This window comes from Tachypleus tridentatus, unplaced genomic scaffold, assembly GCF_004210375.1.
Source record: "Tachypleus tridentatus isolate NWPU-2018 unplaced genomic scaffold, ASM421037v1 Hic_cluster_2, whole genome shotgun sequence".
In the NCBI taxonomy this organism is placed as follows: Eukaryota; Metazoa; Arthropoda; class Merostomata; order Xiphosura; family Limulidae; genus Tachypleus; species Tachypleus tridentatus.
In genome coordinates this window covers 18,838,476-18,862,748 of record NW_027467782.1, presented here as the reverse complement: position 1 = coordinate 18,862,748, position 24,273 = coordinate 18,838,476, and the positions used below count along the sequence as shown (strand labels likewise).

Here is a 24,273-nt window from a genome sequence, read left to right as displayed (position 1 = left end):
CTCTTTTCTTAGTCTTGCCTGAAACATCAGTCTAGTCTAGTTATCTGAATGGTAAATGGTGAACAAGTTTTTGTATTTGTCTTGTCCATCCCATAGTTCTGATGCTCATGAACTGTCATGGTTGGTAACCTGTATGGTCACTTCAGCCTGATTGTTAATTGAGAACTTTTTATTAACTACTAGATACCAGTTATTCATTACTTTTTATCCTGTGTTTTGACAAATAATCTGCTTCCATATTCTTGGAAATCTCAAAGAACTATTTATTTCGTAGTCGTGGCTGAAAATCAATCATTAGTCTTCTTGATACAGAGACTGGTTGATATATATATACAGTAGTTTAAATATTCAGTGACCATCATGGAGGTCTGTTTTCTCTTTTTTTAACTCAAGGGAGTTTCAAGTTTGTATTATGTGAATTTTGTTGCATATTGCTTTTTCTTTGTATTAGAGGATGTGTGTCTCAGGTTAATAGGCTGGCTTTTATTGGTCACTAGCCATTGTTAGGGAAGGTTGTATAAAGTTTTACTTGTACAGGTCTCATGCTTTTCTAGGTCAGTAAGTTCTTTCTGACTGAGTAGTGTTTTAAAATCACCATTCATCAGCACTTCCCAAATCTGTGGCCCAACAAAGATACCACCTTTTAGTTTTACTTCACTAACTTTTGAAACTTATAAGACAGATGGAGTGGGGAAGAAACATATCTTGATGATTCAGTGAAAGTTGGTACTCAACTTTCTGTTTTCCTGGAACATAATTCTCTCACTGGCCATTCCTTTTTTTTTTTAATGAATTTTATGATATCGGCTATCCCAGACAGACTACAGTGTTTAGTATACTCACTTTATAGACTTAGCAGTAGTGGATATTTGATTGCTTCAGGTATAAGCTGCATGTTCTACTATGTTTACAGCATTAATAACAGGAACCAATGGCTTAGTGTTCCCATTATGTAAAAGCACAGTTTTCACACTAACTTTAGATGAATTGGTAAAATGTTTTCTTTCTTGAGAGTATATTCAGTACTTGATTCTTCAATTAGTGCATCAACATTTGTACAGATACACAAAGTATCTTGCATGCTGTAGTGAGAAGCAAGACTTTTATGATAAATTCCATTGCCGTAAATGAAATTTCCCCATGCTGTTTCAGTATAAAACAAGTCACAGATCTGATCATTTAGCTCATCTTGTGTGATCAGATGAGGCAGTTTATGCTGAGATGCCACAGGGGTAAAATTACTAAATGAAGGAAGTCAAGATGATTCATTGTCTTTTTTTACAGTTTTACTTCTATTTCCCACTTTTCTGCTGGATGTGACACAAGAAAATCATCCCCATGAGATACTGGTTTCATCACAATCTCTGGATATTTAGTGTATTGTTTAGTTTTGTCTGAATATCCAGAAATATTAATGCAAAAATAACAGTAAGTTAGATGATCTTTGGGCTCACACTGTATCATTGAAATTGTCAATGACACAATTGCTCTTCTTTTATTCAGCCACTATGTGAAGCCAGATTTGGAAACTGTATTACACAAATGTAGCATAAACTGTTTAGGTGGTTTTTGGACTTGAAGTGAAAGCAGTCAGCACATGAAATAATTTTCTAAAAAGTATAAAAGAATTATGTTTAGAGAACTAGTTTAAAATATTTTAAAAACAAAATTTTGATTTTATTTGATAATATCACAGGTATGATGTGAGGAAGATGGACTTTGTTTTGAGTTTGCACAGAGCCAGACAAAGTAACCAACTGAGTGAGTGAGTGAAAAGCAGTTGAGAGAGAGGTGTATCACTCTGCCCATTTTAAGCTCAGTTGAAGGACTCCTCAAATATTCCTGGGCAGAAAAGGTGAACATGGAATGAAGCAAAATTGGTGCAAGTCATTATAATTTTATCAAGAACAAGTAGCACATATGAACAATATATATGGAGTTTTACACCAATACAATACAGTTACTGTTTGAAGTTATCAAAAATAAATTCCTTTTGTTCATTAAACTTTCTATGTAAACTTAATTTCACAGTATAAACCTATTGAACTGAGCTGATTGTATGGTATTAGACATATTGTTGATAAAGTAGTGAGATACTACATTATCTTAAAATCTAGAGGTGATGGACAAATTCTGATTACATATCTGAAACCAAAACTATTTAATTACCAAGAATCACTTGAGTTTTCTCTAGTAGCAAATGATTTGTAATGCAGTGTTACCTAAAACATTGTTTAGGGCAAATTTGTGTGTGAAGACTTATAAAAGAATTGATTGATTGATTGATGAATTTGTGTCATAAAGATAAAAAGATTTTTTTGTTTTTTACTTTACAATGGTGTGTTTACACTTTATATTTTATAATGCATGCTTTTGAATCAATTGCAATGTTTATTTATTTATGAAAAGTGTATAACTACCTTTCAAGTTGTTTTAGAAATAAAATTATTGCTAAAAAATACAAGTTTCAAATAATGCAACATTTTTTTAAAGGGTCTTATTTTTTTTAGGTAGGTCTTGTTCAGGCTTGTGAATGAAAAGGATAATATAATTTACTAATTTTTTAAAATATTATTAATTTGACCTGTCCATACTTTTAGTGTGAATTAATGTTCTTTATTCCCTTAAGGGTGAGAGAAGCAGACAAAAAGAAAAATATATTTTCAGCATTAAAAAAGAATCAACGAGACAAAAAGAAGTTGGTAGAAACCGTCCTAAAACAGCTCAGACAGTTAACATCAAACAGTGATTAGTATAATTGTACTTTATTCTTCCCTTTGTTACATATTTTGGTTTCCTATAATTACTGGCTTGATGGAAAGTATCCATTCAGTTTTTTGTGTGTTTAATGAATTAGTAAAATGTGACTGTTCAATGTCAAGAACATTGATATCAATTATTCTGAGAAGTGAGTGAACCAGGCTTTCAGTTAACATTAATAAAATATAAAGATTCTTATTATTATTAAATTATTAAAATTATTTGACCCATGTGTTGCTTTATTTCTCAGTTTTAAATCACTTTTTGTTTAGCCCATTTATTGTGTTATAGAATAGGGAAAGAGTGTGATTCTAAGGGAAGTTTGATATTATAATTAAATTGTGATATTAACACAAATAATAAAAAAACGACATTAAACTTGGGTCAGTGTTATAGTTCTCTTCTAATTTTCCATTTGATTTAATAGCCAGCTCATAACTGTTTGGTCTCAAGGTAATATATAGATAGTAGAAAATGAACTTGAATCATCTAATAAACTGTTGTTGTGACACAACTGAATTCCTTGTGTTTTTCTGAATATAACTTAACAACTAATTGTAAAGTTACATACAGATATTAGAATATAAACAAACCTTGTGGTCTAATAAATAGCAGCTATGATAGATCTAAACTGTCTTCTTTATGATTCAACACACTGATATAGTTGTGTTAAGAGAGTCATCTGTATAAACAATATCTGTAAAGATGTGTTTTCAAAACAAACACCAGGTGCCTTTATGAGATTTTTAGAATAGTAATTAATACAGTTTTTCAAGTGTGGTCCCAGTTAGTACTGGAAGAAACATCATCATGTGGATACAAAGTAAAATTGCCAACCTGGTATGTGGTGAAGTAAAATGGTGAGCAGACAATACAGGAGAGAACAGTTAGTATTATGTACAATAATTTAGGTATAGTTGACTGGTATGCTGTAACATAATAATACATTGTGTTATAATAATCCAAAAATGGTTAAATGATTGTTACTATACCCCAACTGCTGCATCCTAATGGCAGACACGAGAAAAACACAGTACTATGACAATGAAAAAAATGGTAATGTGATTGTTACCCTGCTAATATGGTATACTCTAATATAGTGGGAGATGCTAAAAACAAACAGTACTACAACCATGAAAAAGTGGCTAAATGATAGTCACTGTGCTGTACCTTGATTTTGCTATAAGGTGACTTTTTTGTGGTGCTAAATAATTTGACAAATTTGAGAAGAGCATATGATGTTACTACTATAGAATAATTCAGTTTGTTTGTTATATATACAAAACAAATATGTCTGTAGTAATATTACAAAGTAGTATAATTTGTATAAACAGACTTTTCATCCTCTACTTACATCAGACAGTTATAGAATAATTCAGTTTGTTTGTAACATATACAAAACAAATATGTCTGTAGTAATAATACAAAGTATTATAATTTGTATAAACAGACTTTTCATCCTCTACTTACATCAGACAGTTATAGCTGGTTGTTCAGTTTGTTTGTTATATATACAAAACAAATATGTCTGTAGTAATATTACAAAGTAGTATAATTTGTGTAAACAGACTTTTCATCCTCTACTTACATCAGACAGTTAGAGCTGGTTTTTACTTAATATTAAACATATTTACGTGCTGCGTATCTGAAAGTCAGTGTTCAGTTTATTTTGAAATAAATCTCACACATCTCATGCTTGTAAGAAATGTTTGGTAGAATAGTCTACAAATGGGAAAAGGACTTTTAAAAAAATCTTAAAAATGGGAATTATGTTTGACATGTTTCTCTAATAATTGGACACTGAAAGAAGTTAGTTGTGCTCAACTTTTATGAAACATTTAAAATTGTGCCTTTTACTTGTCATATAAGTATGCTACTGGTTGAATTGTAATTGACTAATTAGATAAAATAATTATTAGTTATGTTGTACTGTACATTTTAGCCTCATAATGAATGACACATCATCAGGTTATTATGGGGTATAATTGTCAACAGTTTTTGTACTTTACATTAAATAAACCTCACTATCTGGTAGATGGTGTAGTTAAATACTTTTCCTTTGCAAAGAGGTTTTAGTGGAATAGTCCATTACAGTTAATAATAGGATAATATAATTTACTTTGTTTGTGTGAATAACACATACTTCATGAAAAATATGTTAAGATCCAATTTTTTTCATAATTACAGTCATTAAGTGTTGCTTTTTTTTATATATCATTCATGCTTTTTCATTTATAAATTTGACTGCTCATGGGAGAGATGTAATTAAACATTTAGGGTTTTTTTTTTCTCTCTAACACTATACTGTTTCTTCTTCTGTTTGTTTAATTTGTTTGTTACATGAAATACCAATTTTGAAGGTCCCAAACTTTTTAGATTATAAAATGTATTTTTAACTTTAATACTTTGGTCTACTTTCATCATTTTTGGAGTAGTGATCAAGTTCACACAGTAGATCGTTCTTTTGTCAATTTTCAAAAGGTTTGTTTGTTTTGTTTTGGAATTTCGCACAAAGCTACTCAAGGGCTATCTGTGCTAGCCGTCCCTAATTTAGCAGTGTAAGACTAGAGGGAAGGCAGCTAGTCATCACCACCCACCGCCAACTCTTGGGCTACTCTTTTACCAACGAATAGTGGGATTGACCGTCACATTATACACCCCCACGGCTGGGAGGGCGAGCATGTTTAGCGCGACGCGGGCGCGAACCCGCGACCCTCGGATTACGAGTCGCACGCCTTACCCGCTAGGCCATGCCGGGCCATTTTCAAAAAGTAATTTAGAGAACTATGCAAGAGTCTGTTGGCTGTGGTTTGTATATTTGTACATAAATTTTCACAATGTACTACGAGAGACTTTGTATGCTGCAGTAATTATTAAGTTTTGTATTGGTTGTATTTTATTTATGTGTTTCAGTCCTATGTTTAACCATAATGGAAATGCATATTCGATAGTAGGTCGTATATATGTTTTGTAGATTTTTATTATGTTGTCTGGTGAGGTTTCTTGGTTTTTGCCGGTTAGACTATTTGCATAATTTCTGCGTTTCCAATTTTTTTTAAATATATTATTTGCATGTTTCACCCACGTTAATTTCGTATTGACGGTTAAATCTAACAGGTTTGTTGTGGTCTGGAGAAGTGTTTCGCTCGTGTGTAATTTGGAAGGATCTCTTTTATGTTTTGTTTGTGAATGTAACTAATTGATTTTTGGTAAGTTTGGTTTAATACAATATTTCTCACAGTATTCTTCTATATTATCTAACAACAGTTGTAGATTTGTCGCTGTTTCGGATGGGGTGGGAGCACTTTTCCAGACCACAACATCCTCCGCGAATTGTAATGCATACTCCAAGTTTGGGTGTTTTAAGGGCATATTGATGAACAGAATAGGGCTAATTACCCCTCTTTGGGGGACACCAACCTCTGGAATAAAGGCGAAGGTTCCCCCGATGAAATAATAATTAGTGATGTCGAGAAAACCCACTTGTAGAGAAATATATGTTAAAACGGCATCGTCAGGTTTACAAAGGATGACCGAAGAAGGTCGAAATGTTGTTCGCTCCTCAACGTAAAATATTTTCTCAACCCAAACGAGCCGTTTTTGCATGTATAAGGTTCCCCTGAATTTATTTTCCAACTTTTATCTTCCAGGAAGTTAGATAGCCAGGTGATCTGTGGTCTGTCTATTTATTTTCTGAATTCATTTTTAATTCTAGTGATTTTCAAGTTATTTCTAAACAATTTGATAGTCTATTACTAATTATTCTTTCGAGAATGTTTCCTACACAGCTGGCCAGGCTGATCGGGGGGTAATTGTTTGGTTTACTTGTTGGTTTTCCTTTTTTTATGGAACACAAAGACTATTGCTTGCTTCCAAAAAACCGGGATGTATCCAGAACTGAGTGATAAGTTAAAGATTGGTGTTATGTGTACACACAGTCCCTGAACGCCTTTTCAAAAAGGAGAATGGCTTGTATGTCATCGTTTCCTGGTGTCTTGTCTTTTGTAGATTTTATTGTTAGTTTCACTTCCTTCCCTGTTATTTGTTTGATTGTTTTTGTAATTTCACGCAAAGCTTCACGAGGGCTATTTGCGCTAGCCGTCCCTAATTCAGCAGTGCAAAACTAGAGGGAAAGCACTAGTCATCACTACTCAACGCCAACTCTTGGACTACTCTTTTTACCAAAGAATAGAGGGATTCATCGTACATTATAATGCCCCATGACTGAAAGGGTGAGCATGTTTGGTGTGACGAGAATTCGAACCCGCGACCCACAGATCACGAGTCGAACGTCTGGACCCACCTGGGTAAATTGGTACATGCTCGAGCAAGTGTTGATTGTCATAGAAGCGCGCGAAGGTACTTTTATTACACATGAGCGCGCAGTAGCTGATTTTCGTACATGTGCGCGCAGGGGCATAAGTTGTTACATGCGCACACAAGTGCGAAAAATAGTACAAGCAAGCATAAGTCCTTATTTTTGTAGATGCGCGAACAGGTGCGAAAATAGGTATATGCTCGCGCAAGTGTTGATTTTCGTAGCAGCGTGCGCATGTGCGAAAATTGGTACATGCTCTCGCAAGTGTTGATTTTGATACATGTGCGCGCATGTGTGTTTCAGATTTTGTTTTCTTTACTATTTTCACGTGTGGATGATTGGAGTGGAGACAGTGATTTCTTCTTTCATTCAACAGATATAGATATACAAGGATTAATTTGCTACATGGTTTAGTAACTGCTTATTTTGCAACAAGATATTCTGATTCTTCGATTGTTTGTGAATGGAGTTTTTCTCCCGCTACGTAACATAGATGAGCGTGTATTTGATTTTAAGAAAACAAATAATAATTTATTGTCTGCAGTATATTAATAAGCAATGTGAAATAGTTTTATACATATGATTCTGTACGCTTTTTTATACAACAAAGTAACAGGTTAAGAAGAATTTTATAAATCAAACGTTTTTCAATCCGCTTTTGACGGTGAGGTATGTAATTCTCTTCAGCGTCGAATAATTCCTGTAACCGATTTAAGTTTTATTTACAATGTAGGTGTCTTATACAAGGGTTCTAATGCAATATCAAAATGAAAGAACACGTGAATTTATGTTGTAACTAGGGTTAACATTTTCTTACTTTATATAAAAAAATTCGAAATAATAGTATGTAGAATGTGATTCATGTAGTGAAATTATCTTGTTGATGTAATGTAAAAGCACTTAATTTTTCATATTATAATCTTACCCTTCCTCTGAAACCATTATTTGGTCTCTTGTTTTCTAATTATAAACAAACTACAATTAATATTCCTTCATACTGCATGTGTATACAAATCTTCTGGCATACCAATTCTCAGGATGTTACACGAAATACAACTTTTGTCAGAAATAAAGTTACAATAATATTGTTCTAAAAACCACTCGGACAGTTTAAATCAAGTTCGTAATGCCAATACATGCTTCAATATCTTTTCGTCAGATCAAGCCAAAAGCAAGCAATCCAAACACCCAAGGAAACATGTTGACCTAATCTGATTTATTGTTGATTTCCTTTCTTTTGAATAGTCTAACAAAACGATTCAAGAGTTGTTTGCTCTATAAATTCCTTAAGTTTGAACGGAAATACTATAATGACAGCAGTCAATCAACAGTATCCATTACCAATTGTAGTTTACTATTGTTTGACTAACAATGAAATTTGACCTTACTCTTATAACACCCATGATCTAAAAGTGTAGACCACATTTTTTTTTGTTTATTTACACAGGTAGAAGAAGACAGATTAAGAAAGATACACGAGAATAAATCGCCCCTCTTATGTGTTCCAAATATTCAAGTCTATGGTGGTGGATTCAAGAGTTGAGGCATATTTTCCTGACATACAATGAACTTTTCGTTCCTTTAGAATGAATATCTCAGTATGATTTGTGATTAACTGTATGCAGCTACTCGGAATACGACAATACTTCCATACGTCATACCTAAGATTTGAAGAAACTTTTGACATCTCCTTAACCACCAATTTCCACGATCTCAATCCTTTTTGATTCTGTTCATTGCAGACAAAATCCGTTGTTTGATTAACATCTTTGCTAGCCTGTACATATTAAAAAATAATTAGAAGCTTATAATAATTTTAATGAAAGCCAAAATAATGAATCCGTATTATTTGCTGAAATATGTGAACACCATTGTACCAAGTCACGCACCTGCGAGCGCATCTACAATTTTACTAACTTCGCGCTCATGAAAAAAATAAGCACCAGCGTGCGCATCTACCAAACAAGCGCCTGATCGCACATGTATGAAAATAAGCAATTGCACGCGCATCTTACAATTTACGTACTAGCACGCGCATGTACCAAAATAAGCTCCTGAACACACATGTAGGAAGATAAACACTTGAGTGTGCATGTACGAAAATGAGCACTTGTGGGCACATGTTCCAAAATAAGCACATGCGTGCGCATCTTTTAATTTATGTACATGTAGGAATATTAATTTGTACACATACAAGAACATGTACGAAAATAAGCTTTTGCGTGTCAATGTACAAATTTATGCACAAAATCAGCATCTTCGCGCTCATGTACGGAAATAAGCATGTGCGTGCGCATCTACCAATGAACGGAAATGGACGCTTATCTGTCAAATTACCTGCTAGCGCGCATGTAATAAAATAACCATTAGCTCGCGCATTTCCCAAAATGACAAACTGCGCGATCATGTACCAAAATCAGCACCCGTGCGCCCATCTACGAAAATAAATACCTGCGGCGTAATGTATAAATATACGCATCTGCGCGCACATATATATGAAAATAATCATCTGCAAGCACATGTGTCAAAATAAGCATCGATTAATTTATGCGCATGCTCGCTCATGTACGAAAATAAGCACCTGCGTGCTCAGTTGTATTTTATTTTTGTATTCACTTGTGGATGAATTTTAGATTAATGTATTAAAACACAGATATTTGTTCCAGTTAAAAAACGCTATTGACTTCAGTTTTATCTGCAGAAGAGGTACAGATGTAAATTCATTGGGCTCTAGATTCACATGCACATCTAGTGATCGTTTTTATCTCCAACATGACACTGTTCAAAGGAACAATACAACCAGTGATAAATAAATTTGGACAGTTTTTCTGACATCTTCCACCAGTGTCATTTCATTCACTTTGGTGGAAAATTGTTCTTTCCCTCCTTTCTTCCTGTTATTTCCAGTTCTTCCAGTTTGTCAACATACACAGAGTTGATATATCCACAGTTAAGATGCCCTGCTTATAGCTTTGTCCTTATTCAAACATGGGGAAATTATATATTTCCTGTCACCAGTGCTCATACTTTGGTAAGTTAGATATTTATGTCCTCTGTCATCTGAGTTACTTTAGATGAATTGAAAGTTAGTTACTGATTGCTGCTTTGTTTTTTCTGGGTAAACTTAATTGTCTTGGATGTTCATTACTATTACTATTATAATCCTAATTTTTAGAAGTGCAGGACTTAATTATGTGTCCTTCATTGTCCTTGTTAATTTAGATATCTGTTAAGTTAGACATTAATTATTAATGTGTTTTTTAAAGGTAATTCTGGTCAATTTGCACATTCTTTATTATTCCATACTTTGTGGGCTAGATACAATTAGATGGTTTGCCCATAAGATATTTATCATTATTTTGTTAACTGATTATGCTTTAATAGTTTCTACGTTACACAGCTTTACTACTTGTAATATTTCAGTTATTCTGTCTGATTGTTTTCATTATTGTTAACTGTATATCTTATTATCCTAATTTTCATCAGTGGGACTTCAAATCTTTCGACTTGTTATGTATTCATTTATTTCCCATGGCTAAACTTGATTTTGGCTACTTCAACGTGACAGAAACCGAATAGAAACCTGTGATACCAGAAACCTAATTTAATCCCAGTAATCTACACTTTATTGTTCTGCCCCATGGTGTCCACTTTATTGATAGCTGTTTGCAACTTTAAGTCCAATTCTCAAATTCAAGACCCTACCATTCAGACTAACCTTGGCTCTAAGTTGTGTGGAGGTACAAACTTTTTATGACTCTGAGTCTCTGCACACTTCATTCTGTGGATTATTGGCTCCTGCTTGCTTCCATCCATTTGAAGTCCAGAGACCACACTACTCTGCTCTAACAAGATGCACTATTGAATAGGATTCCTAATGATGGAGAGAAGTCTCTTCTTACCCTTCTCAATACCTCATTCAGTGATTAGTTCTTCTTTTCCACCTCAGTAAAGTTTAGCTTCCTCCTTCATCTTCACGTTTGGAATGAATAATTCACACATCCATCACCTTCCAATCTCTGGTCTACCATGGAGTGTTCACTCCATACCACCTTTATTGAGGTTCTTAAGCTTTGTCCCACTTCCCTCTACTTCTGCTGGGATGGTGGTTGTTATGGTTCAATACAACATCTTCAAAGTAGTCACTTATATCATAGAGCCAGTGGTACCAATTCCAGGTCTCTGTGCTCATGGTCACCACATTATGATTGTAGCTTTACATTTTCCTGGCTCCCTAAATTTGGTTTTAAATTGATTATATTCTCCCAAGTTTCTCCTCATGGAGTGGCCCCTCATTTTGTGGGTGTCAACACTTCACACCTATATGTATGGCTTTAGTCAGTTCCATTGTCTCAGCCCAGTCTCTGGTTGAATGTGTTACATTTTTCCTTTCCTGATTCATCAAGCCTCTGTCCATGTCTATTACCACAGATAATCTTTTGATTATCATTTGAATTTTGTCTCTTTCTCATTGTTTCTGCACTTCTCATCTTTCCCTATTATTCACCCAGTTGTTAAATAAAGACTTCTCCACTTCGATTGTGTCTGGCTATTGGGCGGCTTTACTGATTACCCAACATTTCATCTGGATTTATTTTTCTTTCTTTCCCTCCTTTTATACATCTTTGAATTGTTTATTGTGATATCAGATATGTGTTAGTAAATCCATCACAGTGGTCACATACTTAATAAAATAATTCAATATGAACGATCATATGGCGTCGCTACACGGGCGTCGTGTGGCTAAATGTAGGAGTTACTGCCGTCTGTGATAGGTTTCTAAAAATACCGTATTGTAGGTGTGATTGGTTACGAGAATGTTAGTGTGGTCACTAGAGTTATCGTTCTTAGTAAAATAATTTTTTCTCTGTCAATCATGGGTTTCAGCAATTGGAAGTATATAATGTCAGGCTGTCACTCGAACGCATGGACGGGATTACTGGTTTGTTTGTTTGGTTTGTCTTGAATTTCGCGCAAAGGTACTCGAGGGCTATCTGCGCTAGCCGTCCCTAATTTAGCAGTGTAAGACTAGACGGAAGACAGATTGGGTCTGTTAAAATCAGACCCAAAATCCAGTAGGCTTAGGTGACATTGTTCATCATACGTGGGAAAACAAAATTAAATGTTGTAATGAAGTTCATATTTTTAATTTCAGATCTCAATTCTTCAGAAAACGCATGCACCGCCCTCTGTTGCACGTGGTTTAATGAAGGATTTGCTCATACCTGTTACTGGGTTTTAAAAATAACACATACGCTTTAGAAGTACTTGCTGCTTTTTGTTACAGAGCAAAATCACAGTGAGTGATATGCTGTGCCTAACACCAGGAATTTAATCCGTAATTATAGCATTGTAAGTCTTTAAATTTACCATTGTTCCACCGGGAAACAATTCCGGGCGATAATCTGACTTGATGTATCTCCGGGTGTTGGGGGAGAGGGAAGAAACAGGACAAACAGTGGTATATTTTTAGTGAATGTCGTGGGTATACTTTAACCCACAGTAAAAAGATGGAGAAAGTACTCACCTTATCTGTTTCTCTTTTGTCCCCCGCTAATACAGCGGTATGTTTACGGATTTACAATGCTAAAATCAGGGGTTCGATTCCCCTCGGTGGGATCAGCAGATAGCCCGATGTGGCTTTGCTATAAGAAAAAAACACACACAGTAATCGCTTAGGCCCGGTATGGCCAAGTGGTTAAGGTAATCCCGAGAGTGGCGGGGTCGAATCCCCGTCACACCAAACATGCTCGACCTTTCAGCTATGTGGGCGTTATAATGTGAAGGTCAATCCCACTATTCGTTGGTAAAAGAGTAGCCCAAGAGTTGGCGGTCAGCGATGGTGACTAGTTGCCTTCCCTCTAGCCTTACACTGTTAAATTAGGACGGCTAGCACAGATAATCCTCATGTAGCTTTGCGCGAAATTTAAAAACAAAAACAAATCACTGTTTTAGTAATTAATATCCAGGGGTGAATATTTTTGTTATGCATCCATGATGATATCAAAAATTTATTTTTAAAAAATTATTGTATACGAGACATATCTATACCACTACTGAATAGTATTTCATAGTGTAAGTAGATTTACTATACAAATTATCAAGAAAACTTTTAGATATGGGATTTAGAATGAACTTTCAGCTCCATTTATAATAAGATATTATGAAAATGTATTTATTTCTATCTTTTAATACGTTTAATTATTTGCATATTGACCCATCTCTTTGCACAGTTCATCTGTGTCTTTCTCACATTGCAGGCTAGTCCTCGAAAGAACAAAGTCAACAATAGACAAGAGGTAATACTTTTCTCACATTCCTCGCATATCTGTTTATTGTTCAAATAACAAGCCCAGTGGTATTTTAATTACTGGCTGATAACAGAAATATACAAACAATTCACAACACAAGTATAATAATGTGTTTTATATTTTAAAACTACTAATTAGAACACTGTGTTTCTCTTCCCATTTATTCAAATGACATACGAACAATGTGAAATATTATATCGTGGTCAATGTTGCTTACTTACACCATATAGTTAAACATGAAACAATGAAAGAAAACTTTACTTTTCAAAACAAGTGTTGGTCACAATGAAGAACATTGTAAAATGTCTTCAGTATTACATCTTTAACCAATTATAAATATTATACTTCAACTAGTACGATTTTACATAATTAGTTTATGTAATGTAGATTGCGCTTAATAGCATATTTCATATATTATAGTAAATAATTCAGAAAGACAAACATTAAATTGTAATTAAAATATAATAACATTATACTTTTATCATATTATTAAAGTTATTTGTAGAAATAAAAGAAATAACAAATGTGCACACAATAACTTCACAGCTCATGTTCTAATAATTACTAATCTTATTTACTGACTGTAATTCACATTTCACTGGATGTCAGAGCAGTTTAGATATATGATGTAACCCATATAGTGTTTTCAATAGATAAATAATTTATGTACAACTTGACTTTAATAACAAGAAGTAAATAATAAAACAACTAAAATGATTTTTATCAAATAACCTGGAACTTTAGACAATTAAAAAGGTTTGTGAAACAGGAATTGGCCTATAAATTTAGTTAACACAACTGTGTTCTTTAGTAGCAAATCATATATTAAGAAGTTCTTTTAATTAACGTTTTCAGTGGGGTCGAACCCAACAGCTGTGTGGGTATGCGTCGTACTATACTTTATGGCCTAGGAAATTGTTGTACTCTATTTACTCTGTTTGTTTCGTAGTAGAGAGACATATATACGTATGAGGCATAATGTGAGTACTTCCATCCTTCATATACTACAACTTCTTTTTAAGTGAGTCGGTTGTTAGCCCACTGCACCTAGCCGTCCCTAATTTAGTAGTGTAAGACTAGAGGGAAGGCAGCTAGTCATCACCACCCACCGCCAACTCTTGAGCTATTCTTTCTGCCAACGAATAGTGGTATTGACCGTCACATTATAATGCTCCCACGGCTGAAAGGGCGAGCATGTTCGAAGTGACGGGGATTCGAACCCACGACCTTCGGATTACGAGCCGAGCACCTTAACCACCTGGCCATGCGGGACATTTATATTTGCTTATTTTCTTCAGCTGTTTAACAAACCGGCATTAGCAAAATTTTCTTTGCTTGGATAACTATAGAACTTTGATGTATCCTATCTGATGATCAAACATCCCTTTCGTCATGCCAAAATTTTAAACAGTAGAAATTCTCTAACAAGTTTACATTTATGCTAGCTAGAAACTTCCTAATTAAAAACATTGGACTCATTTACGCACCACATAAAGTCAAAATGTGTTTTATTTTACTTTTTATGAAGCATCGATACTGTCATGTTTGTATTGTTTTTGCGCTTTAGTTCAAATCGATAATGATGAATTTCGCAGCGCCATCTCGATGTTAAACTCCTTGCAAACAAATATTAAAATATTCGAATTTTAAATACAAAGGCACCCATAGATTAAGGACATCTGGTGGAGCCCAGTAATACGAACGAACACTTATAACTCTAAAAGTCTGGTATTAAAGTGTATAAAGGTGTTTGGTTTGAGTTTTAAGTGTAAAAAGGAGTTTGGTTTTTCTTTAAAGTGTAAAAAGATGTTTTTTTATACCTTTAAGTGTAAAGAGGTGTTTGATTTTAGTTTTAAATGTAAAACATTGTTTGGTTTTAGTTTTATGTGTAAAAGATGTGTTGTTATAGTTTTAAGTGTAAAAAGGTGATTGGTTTTAGTTTTAAGTGTAAAACATTGTTTTGTTGTAGTTTTAAGTGTTTGTTTGTTTGTTTTGGAATTTCGCACAAAGCTACTCGAGCGCTATCTGTGCTAGCCGTCCCTAATTTAGCAGTGTAAGACTAGAGGGAAGGCATCTAGTCATCACCACCCACCGCCAACTCTTGGGCTACTCTTTTACCAACGAATAGTGGGATTGACCGTAACATTATACACCCCCACGGCTGGGAGGGCGAGCATGTTTAGCGCGACGGGGGCGCGAACCCGCGACCCTCGGATTACGAGTCGCCCGCCTTACGCGCTAGGCCATGCCGGGCCGGTTTTAAGTGTAAAAAGTTGTTTGGTTTTAGTTTTACGTGTAAAAAGATGTTTTGTTGTAGTTTTACGTGTAAAAAAGTGTTTGGTTTTAGTTTTAAGTGTAAAAAGGTTTTTGGTTTTAGTTTTAAGTGTAAAAAGATGTTTTGTTATACTTTTAAGTGTAAAGAGGTGTTTGATTTTAGTTTTAAATGTAAAACATTGTTTGGTTTTAGTTTTATGTGTAAAAAGGTGATTGGTTATAGTTTTAAATGTAAAAAGGTGTTTGGTTTTAGTTTTAAGTGTAAAAATGTGTTTGGTTTTAGTTTTAAGTGTAAAACATTGTTTTGTTGTAGTTTTAAGTGTAAAAAGTTGTTTGGTTTTAGTTTTACGTGTAAAAAAATGTTTTGTTGTAGTTTTACGTGTAAAAAGGTGTTTGGTTTTAGTTTTAAGTTTAAAAAGGTTTTTGGTTTTAGTTTTAAGTGTAAAGAAGTGTTTGGTTTTAGTTTTATCTGTAAAAGATGTTTTGTTATAGTTTTAAGTGTAAAAAGGTGATTGGTTATAGTTTTAAATGTAAAAAGGTGTTTGGTTTTAGTTTTAAGTGTAAAAAGGTGTTTGGTTTTAGTTTTACATGTAAAAAGATGTTTTGTTGTAGTTTTACGTGTAAAAAGGTGTTTGGTTTTGGTTTTAAGTGTAAAAAGGTTTTTGGTTTTAGTTTTAAGTGTAAAAAGGTTTTTGGTTTTAGTTTTAAGTGTAAAAAGGTTTTTGGTTTTAGTTTTAAGTGTAAAAAGATGTTTTCTTATAGTTTTATCTGTAAATATGTGTTTGGTTTAAGATTTAAGTGTAAAACTTTGTTTGCAAACGTTGTTCGCACTTCTATGTAAAATATTTTCTCAACCCAAACGAGCCGTTTTTGCATATAAACTAAATAATATTTTTCTAATTATATTTACTGATTATCATATTGCACAACATATATTTTTATTTTGGTCATTATGCCATAATTAATGCACACAATGAAAATTTTAATTTAGATTTAAAAAAATGCAGCACTGACTGCACAATTTTTATAAACTATCATTAGCTCCAGAAAAAGAAAAAAAGCAACATACATGCTTAATAACTTTATACTAGATTCTTTAGTCAAGAACTGTAACTGAGCCATAAGTAAACTAAAACCAAATATCCAGCAACCGCTAATATCAGAGCTTCACCGAGTTAAAATAATTCATGTCACTTAGTGGATAAGAGAGTATTCATTGCTTAATTAACTATTTATATAATTTTACGTCATCATTTTACATGAATACTGACCTTTGGACACAGAAAGCTACATCATAGAAATATTCTCAACTTATCATATTCCTTTCTTGGAATTAGTCTTGCTCTATTTGGTCCTTTAACAAGGTATTTTATTTATCATAAAAATATGATCTCCTTTCACTTTAATAAAGGTTTCATTTATTTATCACACTGACCTACTATGATACAAAATAATACTCTTTGCATGATTTAGACAGAGAAAATGTGAAGAGTGAATTTAAAAAAAAAATTAAACCAGGGATTTGGTTCCCAACTTATAGCCCACGCGAGTAATCAGATCATTTTACTGATGTAATCATGTTAGGTTCAGGAAAGTTCTTGTACATAAAGATATGTTTCTGTTTTACTGTGTTCAGTTTTGCGACTTGAAAACTGCCACTTAAAAAGCATGTTAGTGAAGCATGGTGGGTAATGTTTTAGTTATTTGACTTTTTGGCCTCAATATTTGAAACGTATTTAAGTGCTGATTTTAAGTAAAAGTTATGCACTACGTCTTTAATTCCAAATTTATTGGCCCGGCATGGCCAAACGCGTTAAGGCGTGCGACTCGTAATCCGAAGTTCGCATCCCCGTCGCGCAAAACAAACAAACCAAATTCATTTTGTGCATTAACGAAACTTTTGTGCTCATTCGTAGTTCTAACGGTAATTAGGAAAAATGAGAGTTAGTTCCAATGACAATAAAAGAAAAACATGTAATTCACCACCTCATGTCAATAATAATAACTTAGAGAATGTGATGAAATGTGGTATTTATAAGTTTTCTATTGAGTAACTGGCAGAATAAAAGGAGGTTCACCAGGAAATGTACCATGGTACAGAGTCGAAAAAAACAACAACAACATGGAAGCATATATGAAAAATATTGCCATTCTTTTTAGGATTAACATTACTGTATAAAAGAACAACATGAATACCAATACAAAGGAATACCTTTATACATAAACAATATTAATAAATATAATCAAACATCAAGCACACCCTCTACATTCGTACACTCAATTACACAAACCCCTTCAAACATGTGGTCATCTGTCGGTCAGTTACCTCTTTCTTTCTTTATGAACCTGACAGAGACAGAAGAAGGTCAAAACGTTGTTTGCCCCTCTACATAAAAATTTTCTCAACCCATACCAGCCGTTTTTAAATATATAAAAATACATCATGTTTTACTTTGAAGGAATTTTTTCTAAAAACAACCAAGCTGATTGTTGTCTTAAATTAAAGCTACACAAATAACATATTGAAAAAAGTTTTAAAAATGTATATTAAACAAGGCTGAAGGAAATGTTTCAACACCCAGACAAACAGTAAGTTTTAGCGTTATTAACTGAAGACAGGGCCCAACATGGCCAGGTGGGTTAAGGCGATCGACTTGTAACCTGATGGTCACGGGTTTGAATCCCAGTTGCACAAATATGTTCACCCTTTCAGCTGTGTGGGCATTATAAAGTGATGGTCAATTCCACTATTCGTTGGTAAAAGAGTAGCCCAAGAGTTGGCGGTGGGTGGTGATGACTAGCTGCCTTCCCTCTAGTCTTACATTGCTAAATTAGGGACGGCTAGCAGAGATAGCCCTCGAGTAGCTTTGTGCGAAATTTCAAAACAAACTTATCACGATGAAACAAAAAAGAAAATTTAATGAAAGATAAAATCTGGGTGCTTCCTATAGTATATAGAAATTTCTTTGCTTGTATATAAACATAAAGCTGCACAATGGGCCATCTGTGGTCAGCCCACCACAAGTATCGAAAGTATCAATCCTGTTCAAACGTTTCCATTTCTTCCAGTGTTTCCCACTGAGATCCTGTTCTGAAATGGTCGATGGTCAGGGTTCAGGCAGAGATTGGGACTGTACTTGTGGTGGAATTCCTGAACTGTTTCCTCGGGCCCTTTGTCGAACCATGGTGGTTCTTCCCCTTGTAGTGGAACAACGCCCCCTCGTGGTTTTAACTGTCTCTACTATCTTGGTTACTTTCAATTTGCTTTGTGTGCTTAATGTACTTTCTTCACCATTGTTTTCCGAGTCTTCTTCTGAGCTTTCGTACTCAAAGCAGTCACTCCTTGAGTCTGAATCTTGCTGAGTTATTTACAAAACTTGAGCTGCAGTGAATGACGAACACCTACACGAAGCCATCTTGGAAACTTTATTGACAACATTCTTCCCTTTTTCTGCATCCCTGAAACAATACTAATCACGTGATCAGGTTCATGAACAAGTAAATATTCCAAGATAAACATCTAATGCTTATTAAGTGGAAGCTATGCATTTGCCCTAAAGTGCTACTACCTGATGAATAAAAAAGACAATATAAAAATTTGACGATAGTCGCAAATGTCAAAAAGTCGTAGGATCGACTGCAGTCGGACTTTGCAGTGAAAGAGTTAATCACTGAAGTTGGTTTTTCTGATTTTCTATTGTTATATGTTTGAATAAACATAATACATGACAGTCTCTCAAACATATACATTAATCGATAATCCACAGGTAACACACCGTTTAACAAACAGAAATTTACATAAACCGCCAACCAACATAATACGGTAGCCACTGTTAATCTCGCTCAGAGAAGTCACAACAAATACCTTACTGAAATCAAAGTTGTCAACTGTTAATGTAGTGGCTTCATAACAAATACCATAAAGAAGCCATAGTTACAACGGTAACACGTACAATGATGAAGAAAGATACTTAAGTTATGCAAGAATAACAAATATTGTATGAAAGCAGAATACTTCAGTTATACTATGCAAGATAATCAATTATGCATTTTAAACAAATACTAAAACATTTTATGCTGAACAGTGTTTCAAAATTTCAGTTGGCATTGGACTTTTCATACTTGTTAACACAATGTTATTAGCAATCCCATTATGTCTTACATATACGATTTTCTTGGCTGTGGAAATTCATTACAATTACACCTCCATGTCAAACCTGTGTTATAGTTATTAGTAACAGGTATTCTGGTTCATTCATGAAGTAAGCAACAATTAAGTATAACATTAAACCAATCTTTAAGTACAGTTTTACTAAAACATTCTCTAATTGAAATTGATACTCAAGACTCTACAATTTGATCTTTAGCTATATTTAACTGTTGTGAAATGTATCTATTGTGTGATTGGTAAAAAAAAACTGAGCCAGGCTAGTACAGATATTTATGTACATTTCTGTATTTTTGAACTTTACACCATCACTGACATCATTGTTAGATATGACTGTACATGCACTGGACATCAGCAGCTGAACTTATCAGAAGAAAACAAATACGACTACACATTGTAGAAAATGAAGGTGAGGAAGTGGTAATTGTTTATGTTTATAAAATGTCTTTATGGATTTTGTATAAAGTAGCAGCTTATAAGTCACTTACTTTAAGTGTAAACCAAACCTTTACTCAAAGATAAACAATCATTAACAGTATTTTGTATTTATGGCAAAAGCTACTGAAACTATCTGCCACAATCTTTAATTTTGAGCTACTTATCAGAGAGAAGATAGCAAACCACTACTTCTCCCACCTCCTGTGCTAAAGGATTGACTACTTCTTTTGTAACACACCCACAGCTTAAAGAAGAGGAGACACCTTGTGGTATTGTAATGGATTTCATTTGATTGAAACACAGGAAGAAAGATTACTAGTAACTTGTAGTATAAGTTATTACATACTCATGTAGAAAGTAAACTAAATATACATCCTTACGCATACATGAAGTCAGACAGATGCTTCAGATATTTTGTCACTTCTGGATTGTGGTAACTAATTAAACACCCTTGAAAGAGGTACAGATAGTCCTGAAGTACATTCCTATCTTGGTATCTTCTTGTGTCTGTTAACCAGTTTGAAGGACTATTAACAGTTTCACTTTATTTATTTTCACCATGAAACTTCAGTTCTCTTCTTTAACTCTGTCAGAATTCGAAATATGTTCCAAAGTGATGCACTTGTTTCAAAGTTCCTGTAAAAATTAAATAAATTGAAAGACAAAGTAACTGAATAATTCTATATCCAGAGTCTAGCACATTACCCTAAAACAAAACAATCCCATCAAAGATAGGAATAATGAAATTACCGAGACTTTAAATAAAAAAACATAAACCATGAAGCTACGAAGCTGAACAGATAAAATGGTCCCAGAAATATCAGATTTTGTTACAAATTACTGTTACTTATGCTGAAAATATTTTCTGAGCCAATATGTTACTTGTAAACAGAAATTATGTTATGTAGCTACCAAATAATGCTTAATAACTAAACAACTACATATTATTTGAAATTTCATTCTTAATTAAGACTATAACTGACTTTATTAAAACCAGTATTTGAAAAACAGTCTTGTATTTGGGTATCACTTACTCCTGTTATTTGTTGCCATGAGATTTTAGTCTTCTTTGACCAAAAATGCATCTACGAGATTATTTGTTTTGTACTTTAATGTAGTGTTAAACTTTAATGGTATCTTATGAGGGCTTATTACACTTGTATAATTCAAATGATCAAATAAAGGTCTTAAAATGTTTTCCTTAACTTATGTAAGCAGGTACTAGTGTTACTATCAGAAAAGTTAACTGTGGCTAGTGTAAAAGAAATTGGAGTTGTGATGGGAAAGTAACATAATTTTCCTTTCCAGGATAAATTTATAAAGGCCACAAAAAAAAAGTGGAACAAGTGCGTGAACGTGTAGAAAATTCTTATACACTACTTTCAAGAAGGTTCATAAAGAAAGGTGGAACAAGTGCGAACACTTTTAACAATAAAACACTATTTCATAGAAGGAAATGAAATGTGTACCTATGTTTAAACAGTTCAAACATCTTTTGATAGGAAGAAAATACTGATGAGAGAATTATTAACAATCAGTTATGTGGATGAACCATGTATTTTGAAAATGGAAAAACCAGGATTAAACAGCACATTCTCTTTAAACAAAAAGCAACTGGAAACAGAGTTTATTAAATGTTTTGATTTTTTTAAAATATTCAAGAGGATAGTGTACAAGGGAAAAATTCAAAGAATTCAAGTCTACCGATATATTACGATAACCTCCCAACTACTCCTGAAGAGAATGATGCATCTAGAAAATTTTGTTTTCTCCGTGACAAGAGTAACTTCTACAAGAAAATGAAGACAAAGAACCTGCCTCCCAATGGTACAGAGGATTTACAATGCTAAAATTAGGGTTTCGATTCCTCTCGGTTGGCTCAGCAGATAGCTCGATGTGGCTTTGCTAATAGAAAACACACATACACAAAGAACCTTCCAATAGTAAGTTGAAAGAAATCTGTGTCAAGAATTTAACAGGAGGAAGAATGTAAGGGTGTACACAAAGTAATTCTATTTTATTATTGGTAAGTCATCTAATTATTAGATTCAAAGAGGTCTGGGAACTAGAAGGTTACAGAATAAGGATGTACAGTCGTTTTTTCCAAAAACACAGTTTTACTTATCCATAGAAAACAAAACAAAAACAACAACAATAAAAAAACATGTAATTCACCACCTAATGTCAATAATAATAACTTAGAGAATGTGATGAAATGTGGTATTTTACCAGTTTTCTATTGAGTAACTGGCAGAATAACAGGAGGTTCACCAGGAAATGTACTGAAGAGCAAAATTCTAAATTCTCTAACCTTGACTGAAGTTGAAGCAAAGAGAGAGATTGGCTTCAAGTAAAATCTTTATCTCAAACATTCATTAAACAGTCAAAGACAATAACAAGTATATCACTTAGGTGCCTTTACTGGAAAGCTTAAATATCAATTATATTTGTAGCAAAATATAATCATATCTCTCATCATTACTGATGGTACAGACTCAAAAACAACAACAACATGGAAGCATATATGAAAAATATTGCCATTCTTTTCAGGGTTAACATTACTGTATAAAAGTACAACATGAATACCAATACAAAGGAACACCTTTATACATAAACTATATTAATAAATATAATCAAACATCAAGCACATCCTCTACATTCCTACACTCAATTACACAACCCCCTTAGAACATGTGGTCAGCTATCGGTCAGTTACCTCTTTCTTTCTTTGTGAACCTAACAGAGACATAAGAAGGTCAAAACGTTGTTTGCCCTCTACATAAAAAATCTTCTCAACCCATACCAGCCGTTTTTAAATATATAAAAATACATCATGTTTTACTTTAAAGGAATTTTTCCTAAAAACAACCAAGCTGATTGTTGTCTTAAATTAAAGCTACACAAATAACATATTGAAAAAAGTTTTAAAAATGTATATTAAACAAGGTTGTAGGAAATGTTTCAACACCCAGACAAACAGTAAGTTTTAGCGTTATTAACTGAAGACAGGGCCCAACATGGCCGGGTGGGTTAAGGCGTTCGACTTGTAACCTGAGGGTCGCAGGTTTGAATCCCAGTTGCACCAAATATGCTCACCCTTTCAGCTATGGGGCATTATAAAGTGATGGTCAATACCACTATTCTTTGGTAAAAGAGTAGCCCAATAGTTGGCAGTGGGTGGTAATGACTAGCTGACTTCCCTCTAGTCTTATAATGCTAAATTAGGGACGGCTAGCACAGGTAGTTCTTGAATAGCTTAGTTCGAAATTCAAAACAGACAAACTGAAGACAGAACAGAATGACAGAAAGTTGCAGGCCTGTTACCTTAGGTATAAATATGTAAGTTTCAATACTTTATAAAAAAAAAAGACAAAAATTATCTTGTATGTCATTTTCATTATCTTAATGATTTTCACGAGTTCAGTATTTGTTAACAAAAGAAGATGCGTTGTTTTATCTTAAGAATATGACACTTAGAAAATCTACAGAAATGTACTGTTACTTCATGCACTTGACTACTGTGAATGTAAATTATTAAAGCTTATTTACGTTCAGTGCAGTTTCCTTGCTGTTATGTTTTAGATCCGTAGAAAACAAATGTGGTATGTATAAGTTAACAACAGGACAACACAAGGAGTACCAAATAACAACAAATGCTGACTTACAATATCTGCTAGAGAGGTCATCTCTTACTGTGTACTGATCTATGAGACAGGAACTTCTTTCTAACATCTGCAGCTTTGTCAATATCCTATAAACAGATCAAAATCTTATGTTATCTAGATTCTAATCTCTTAATGCAAAAGACCTGTCATTAAACGTAACAATACAGAAATACCTAAATTATAAAAACAATAAACAAAGTCCCTTTCTTGTGAACATGACATGGAGAAAAAGCTACACAAGAGAAATAAAGTAATTTAAGATTTCGTTTTGGTATGGTCTTAAACTTTTGACCAGCTAGTATTTAGGAATTTAGGCTAATTTCATAGTGTCACATTTTC

At 33.7% G+C, this 24,273-nt stretch overlaps 1 protein-coding gene and 2 long non-coding RNA genes across 9 annotated transcripts in view; 2 read left to right on the top strand and 1 right to left on the bottom strand.

Moving 5' to 3' along the window:
- LOC143242757 (exocyst complex component 6-like) overlaps window positions 1-24,273 on the top strand; it is a 43,784-nt gene that overhangs the window by 5,892 nt on the left and 13,619 nt on the right. For 2 of the 6 annotated variants that reach the window (XR_013023202.1, XM_076486243.1), the window contains exon 3: window positions 1,697-3,274. The exons of 2 other annotated variants lie outside the window; for them this stretch is intronic. Coding sequence is in view for 2 of the 4 variants with exons in the window: in XM_076486243.1 (XP_076342358.1) it covers window positions 1,697-1,769 (73 nt within the window). In the remaining 2 variants the exon portion in view is untranslated. Of the gene's footprint in view, window positions 1-1,696; window positions 3,275-24,273 lie in introns of those variants that run through there. 2 more of the 6 variants (XR_013023201.1, XM_076486242.1) reach the window with 2 other exon arrangements.
- Window positions 8,082-21,879, top strand: LOC143242759 (uncharacterized). 2 transcript variants are annotated; one of them, XR_013023206.1, is made up of 4 exons: window positions 8,082-10,109; window positions 13,312-13,377; window positions 20,159-20,240; window positions 21,578-21,879. It is a non-coding gene; the product is annotated as an uncharacterized LOC143242759 (long non-coding RNA). The 2 variants fall into 2 exon arrangements; XR_013023205.1 differs by having other exon boundaries at window positions 8,086-13,377.
- On the bottom strand, window positions 13,382-24,161 carry LOC143242758 (uncharacterized). Its single transcript, XR_013023204.1, has 2 exons — window positions 23,935-24,161; window positions 13,382-20,905 (listed from the first exon to the last, which is right to left on the bottom strand). It is a non-coding gene; the product is annotated as an uncharacterized LOC143242758 (long non-coding RNA).